This window comes from Raphanus sativus, chromosome 3 (assembly GCF_000801105.2).
Source record: "Raphanus sativus cultivar WK10039 chromosome 3, ASM80110v3, whole genome shotgun sequence".
NCBI lineage: Eukaryota > Viridiplantae > Streptophyta > Magnoliopsida > Brassicales > Brassicaceae > Raphanus > Raphanus sativus.
Window position 1 is genome coordinate 14,684,498 of NC_079513.1, and position 7,070 is coordinate 14,691,567.

The 7,070-nt window shown below is 31.6% G+C and overlaps 1 protein-coding gene across 1 annotated transcript; it reads left to right on the plus strand.

Moving 5' to 3' along the window:
• Positions 1–1,765: 1,765 nt before the first annotated feature.
• On the plus strand, positions 1,766–2,776 carry LOC130510212 (abscisic acid receptor PYL6-like). The gene has a single exon (XM_057006637.1). It carries the CDS (start codon positions 1,902–1,904, stop codon positions 2,553–2,555), a length of 654 nt encoding a protein of 217 aa, XP_056862617.1. The 5' UTR covers positions 1,766–1,901; the 3' UTR covers positions 2,556–2,776.
• The last annotated feature ends 4,294 nt before the right edge of the window (positions 2,777–7,070 follow it).

Below are 7,070 nucleotides of genomic sequence, written 5' to 3' on the forward strand. Positions count from 1 at the left end.
CAAATTTGGCTGCTTTACTATAACCTACCCTAAATATTTCAGTATATAATAATATTCACATTAAGATTCAAAATTTTAAAGAATTCAAGTCCTAATAACACTAAATTTTGATGGAACTATAGAATCACTAAAACTCAAACTTTTTTGAATAAGAATGGATTGTATATGTCATTGAAGAATCACCTAATCAATAATACTTGACTTTTATAAGAATGTTACCCTAAATATTTCAGTATATAATAATATTCACATTAAGATTCAAAAATTTAAAGAATTCAAGTCCTAATAACACTAAATTTTGATAGAATTATAGAATCACTAAAACTCAAAATTTTTGAATAACAATGAATTATATATGTCATTGAAGAATCATCAAATCAATAATACATGACTTTTATAAGACTATTAGAATCCATTATCTAGTAACTATAGAATTTTAAAATTCTAACATTCATGTAAGGGAAAGTTATTGGTAAGTGAATTCTAATGAACTTTGAAAATTTTGAGATTCCATTGTTATTAGTTGTTGGATTTCAAAAATCTTAATAGAATTAATTATTATTGATTTAAGAATTATCAAAATCTATTCAAATCCCTTGTTATTTAAAAAGTTTTGTTATTATTGATGCTCTAATTCTACTAAATCTAGTGTTACTGAAAGATGAATTCTATTCATTTTTACTCATAAGACTCAACTTTCAAATACCATATATAATCATGTGATTTTCAAATCCATGTGATAATTCTTACCAAATATATATTCCACCGTAAATCCAAATTATATATTCAAAACTATAATTCATTACATTTTATATACATTTACATTTTTGAATATATAATTATATTATAAAAAATTAAAAATTTGAAAAATATTTTTTTATAAAATAGTTTCAAAAAGAATTTTCAAATTTCAAACGAATATTTAAAAATAAAAATTTGAAAATTTTGAAAAAAACATTTTTTTATTAAAAATCGAATTGAAAACATATAGCGTGAAACTGTAGAAAATATTTTTTAATTTTTTAAAATTATCTCTTTGTTACTCTTTATATATCTATAAATCAAGATTGTCTGTTTAATGAAATTTATTTTGGTAATCCAAATTCATGAAAATCTGTACCAATCTATAAATAAGTTATTATCAAATTTTATAAGACATTGTATATATATTTTCACAATCTACATAATTTTAAAAATCTATCAAGTCTTAAAATTCACAAATTCTATACAAATTCATCTCCCAATAAACTCCATATATGTATCTTCCATTCCACTAACACCCCTTTGTTTGACTTATGACTTTATGAGTGGTTCTTGGTAGGGATGTGCTGGTTATTTGGTTCGATTTGGTTTAGCTTGGATTTTTTGGTTTTTAGTTTTTCGGATTTTAGAAAAATATCTCATTTGAAACTATAATTCAATGGGCATTCCTTGTGATACTGATAACAAGTGCTAATAAACTCAGCAAACAACCAAGTAAAATCAAAACCCAAATACATTATACATAACCGGTTATGATATGGTCTATCAAGAACCAATCCGTAAATTTTCTTGGGAAACCGGGCCGGTCCTAGATATAAAGTGAGAATTTCTTCGTCCAAAATACAAACTGGAAAACAAATCCCAAGTTGACAACCAACCAACCCACAGAAAACTGACTTCTCTCTAACATAAAGACATAAAACTCTCTCTCTTTCTCTGTCTATCTATTGTCCACATATACTTGCATTTTTGTATTCTTACACCCTCCTTTTATATATATATCACTTAATATCTTATTAGTACATCATCTCAAAGGACCTCACGAAGCAAACCGTTTCTCTCTTCTTTGGAAAAAGAAAGACAGAGAATAATAAGAAAGAGAGAGAGGAGTTTGCTTTTTTACATACATCGATATAAAAATGCCAACGTCAATACAGTTTCAGAGATATTCATATTCCACCGCCGTAGAAGCAGCCAACGCCACCGTCAGCACCTATCATCACCACCACCACCACCACCACAAACAGCTACAGAAAGTGAGCCTCACGCGTGGGATGGCTGATGTGCCGGATCACGTGGAGCTTTCCCACACGCACGTGGTAGGTCTCTCCCAGTGCTTCTCCGTCGTGGTGCAGGACGTGGATGCTCCGTCTTCCGCCGTGTGGTCGATACTTAGCCGCTTCGAACACCCTCAAGCGTACAAACACTTCGTTAGAAGCTGCCACGTGGCTGTCGGAGACGGTCGAGAGGTTGGTTCCGTGAGGGAGGTCCGAGTCGTCTCTGGTCTTCCCGCAACGTTTAGCTTAGAGAGACTTGAGATCATGGACGAGGATCGCCACGTTATGAGTTTTAGCGTCGTGGGTGGGGATCACAGGCTTCAGAACTACAGATCGGTGACGACGGTGCACGAGTCGACGGACGATAGCAAGAAGACACGTGTCATTGAGTCATACGTCGTTGACGTACCTGCGGGTAACGATAAAGAAGAGACTTGTAGCTTCGCCGATACCATCGTACGTTGCAACTTGCAATCGCTGGCAAAACTCGCCGAGAACCCACATAAATTCTCGTAATTACATTCTTAATATAATTATTTATCAATTATCTTTTCTTTAAAAAAAATCCAAATTAAATAAAATGAAGATGGCTTTGTTTTTTCGAAGTTAGGGTTTTAAGGTTTGTTAAATGTTCGTTTCGAGGATACTTTAGTTTACCTTTAAGATCATATCTTCTTGAACTCTTTTGTATATATAAATCTCTCGTAGCTTTAAAATAAACAAAACATTGTTTGTTTCGGTTCTTTCCATAATATCTATATTATTAAAAGAGAAGTACACATATAAATTGTCCCTAAGTTTTCAAATTTATTTACACTACTATGCCACTAAGAATTAAATAAGTTACCAATTTTAATGTTTGTCTTTTTCAGTTGAGTTAATGTGATGTCCTAATATTAATTAAGTTACATATTTAAATATTTGTCTTTTTCAGTTGAGTTAATGTGTTGTCCAAATATAAAATTTAACTTTCCTAATCTATTAAATTAATTTCGAAATTATTTATAGTTTTATTAATTGTTGTCTTTTCAGTTTAATAAATATATTTCCTAATTCTAAATTTATCACATTTAATGATAATAAAAATCGCATATATATGGTATGGTAGGAAAATTATTGTGCCATCACTATCTTTTAATATTTGAACCAAATCATTTTTTATGTTAAGTTTAAGTTTTTGGCATACATTATTCAAATTTATTTTTTATATATATATTTTTACTTTATATTTTAAGATTTTTAAGTTTTTTTAAACAATTTAAATGAGTTATCTGAACAAGAATATGAACCGAAATTAAATACCCGAATGAGGCTAAGACCTTTCATCCCAAAAACCTAAAACCCAAAGAGACCTGAATCAACCCCGAATGGACATCCGAACACGCACACTACTACAAGATATAGAAACATAATCACCTTATTTATTTTCGAAAAATTATTTTCCATTGAATTTTTCATCAGTCTACAGTAATTATAAAACTAATTGTCAAAATCCAATCTGAAAATTATTGAACACGTAAGCCCATTTATAATAAATTGGCAGTTAGATCAAATATTTATTATATTACATTTAATTTTCTTACAAATTTTAATCTTAATTTTTATATGTCACAAATTTGTTAAAAATCTAAAATTATTTTTTTTCTTACAAATTTTATAACTAATGCATCATACTTATCATTCGAAAACTTTGTTTGCTATATATCTTACACATACATTGATACATCTAATCATATAAATGTTAAATTTATTTAGGTGATCTCCAGTATCGGTGATACATTTTACGTTAAACGCAAAATTATTAAATTACTTAATTTAATATGATTACATTTACAAATATAACATTTAGTACACCCAAAATAAAATTTAAAATTAAATACCAAGTGAGATTATTTTCTTAACAAATTTATATTAATAAAAATTCCAAATATTTGGAATTCGAAAGCATTATAATCCACACATATACTATTTTAGTTATGATATTTGAATTTATATAAGAATATTTTATTAAAATTTTAATTTTTTTAATAACTGCAAAAAATTAGTTTTCGATCTAAATTTATGATCAAATATTATAAATATATCATTTAATACAAACAAAAAACTAAAAACATAAAATAAATATCCGTGCGGTCGCACGGATCAAGATCTAGTTCCTCGTTACATTACATACGTATGATCTTTAATTAAAAGTGAAACATTACTAGGAATCAGCTAATGAGTACTAGTTCGATAATTCTGAGACCATATGATCTCTTTTTACCTTATGTAATAATGTATTAACGACATTTTGATTAAGATAGTCATTGAAATATATAATCACTGATATCCATACTAGCTATATGAAGAGATCTGAGCATTTCAGGGCAATCATAAAACCCATGTGCTGTTCATATGATTCGCTTCTCCTATAGATATTAAGAGAGATACAAGTAATTTTTTTTTGATTAAAAAATAGATACGAGTATAAATATGTATGTTAGCAAAAAAAAAAGTATAAATTTTTAACTATATCATTTGTATTCTCCTAATAGATACAAACAATATACTTACTTGGGCCATGTTCATTTCGTGAACTGGATGAGAATTTCAAACGCGGCATCTACATGCAGTAATTAGATGCAGCAATCATATGTCGTTCGTTTGCGATTCTGAAAATTTTAGATCATGCGTCTGGAAACTGTATTTAGATGCAGTTATGCTTGTTTTGTATTCTGTAATTTTATATCTGGATGAGTTTTATGTCAAATGACCAAAAACTCCTTATCTTTTCTTTTGGTCTAAACATATATATAACTATATCTAAAAGTGAAACTAACTTGTAAAAAAATTATGTTTAACTACAAAAAAAATAGAGATAAATAAAAATGAACATTAAATTAATTTTTTTTCATTTTTTATAAAAAATGAAATGAAATTTTCATGTTTTAACTTTTCACAGAGATAAATATGTTTTCATGAAATTAAATGAATATGGATATAGGTTTACCCATGGGTACCTAAATTACTATTTTATTTGTTCTAAAAAGATCATGTAAAATATTAATATTAATATCATTACTTGTTTTAGCAGAAAAACCTATTTACGGTCGGAAAAATTTGTTTTTAATTTTGGCGGAAAACTAGGTTTCCGATTTTGACTAGGAAATTTTGATTTTTGGGTTTTGGCCGGAAAAACTCGATTTTCGCGTTTTGGTCGGAAAACTCGGTTTTCTAGTTTTGGCGGAAAAACTCGGTTTTCAAGTTGGAAAACCCGGTTTTTTGGTTTTGGAGGGAAAACTCGGGTTTCCGGTTTTGGCGGGAAAACTCGTTTTTTTTTTGTTTTGGCGGAAAAACTCGGTTTTCGGATTTTGGCGGAAAACTTGGTTTTCGGGTTTTGGCGGGAAAACTCAGTTTTCCGGTTTTTGCCGAAAAACTTTATTTTCCGGTTTTGGCGGGAAAACTCGGTTTTCAGATTTTGGAGGGAAAATTCGATTTTCGGGTTTTGGCGGGAAAACTCAGTTTTTCGGTTTTTGCCGAAAAACTTTATTTTCCGGTTTTGGCGGGAAAACTCGGTTTTCGGGTTTTGGCCGGAAAACTCAGTTTTTGTGTTTTGGCGGAAAAACTCGGTTTTCGGGTTTTGGTGGAAAAAACTCGATTTTCCGGTTTTGGAGGAAAAAATTAGTTTCCGGTTTTGGAGGAAAAAATCGATTTCATGTAAAACTCTGTAATTCTTAGAATAAATCAAGGGTATTATCGACTTTTAACAGTTTTGGATGAGTTTACTGTTTTTAGAAACACTTAAAAATCTCATCCAGAAATCCTGAAAAATCTGGATGAGTTATGAAAAATATCTGGATGCTACGTCCAACTTAACCTCTTATTTTTCATCAAACGAACATCGGTCCGCGTCTGCGTCTGGATGCTGCGTCCAGATCACGAAACGAACATGGCCTTGGTCTCTAATCATTGTTACGTAATCAAAACGTTCGATCCTTGACCATAAACTCGATCCAATCGGTCTGTAATTTCTATTCTTCAATAGTTATTGTAATTTTTGAAAAAATTGATAATGCATGGCATATCTATATATAATGATATAGTGCTAGGCCAAGATAAATGGTGACATGGCACTCACCAGATTCTGGTGGGATGGACCTAATGATCAGAGAAAGATGAGTTGGGTGGCATGGGATAGGTTAATCAAATCAAAAGCAGAAGGGGGTCTAGGCCTGCGAGATATACAGCTTTTCAACCAAGCCCTATTGGCAAAAATAGCGTGGAGACTTCTTACGGTCCCAGATTGCTTATTAGCTAGAATCCTAAAAGGCAAGTACTGTCACAACCAAAGCTTCCTAGAGGTGGAACTACCCTCGGTTTGTTCCCATGGGTGGAGGGGGATTCTACATGGAAGAAATCTTCTAAAGGAAAATCTAGGAAAGGCCATAGGAAATGGGTTAACAACTAGAGTGTGGAAGGACACATGGATCTCCCTAGATGATCAGACTAAACCATTCGGGCCTATACAAGAAGAAGCTATCGATCTAAAAGTCTCCGACCTACTTACGGATAGTCTCAAATGGAATAGACAGAGGATAGAACAGTTCTTACCTGATTTTGCTGATCAGATCCAGAGCCTGCAACCAAGCCTCAGGGGAGCAGAAGACAGCTACATCTGGCAACCTCTACCATCAGGATCATATACAACACGATCTGGTTATAACTCGGTAGCTAACACTAATCGAGTAATCAGTAGAAACAGACCTGCAGATGACTTTGAATGGATAAGAGATGTCTGGAAGCTATCGTGTTCCCCAAAGATGAAAGTCTTTGTTTGGTCAATCATTCAAAACGCATTACCACTGGGAGAAAATCTGCAAAGAAGAGGTATCAATGCAAATGTGAAGTGCCCAAGATGTAATGAACCTGAGACGTCATTACATACCTTCTTTCTTTGCCCGTTTGCAAAGAAAGTATGGGAAGGCATTCCCTTGCAGGAAGCAGTTCACATAGCTGCTACAGATACCTTTAAAAGTGTGACGACTCGGCTCC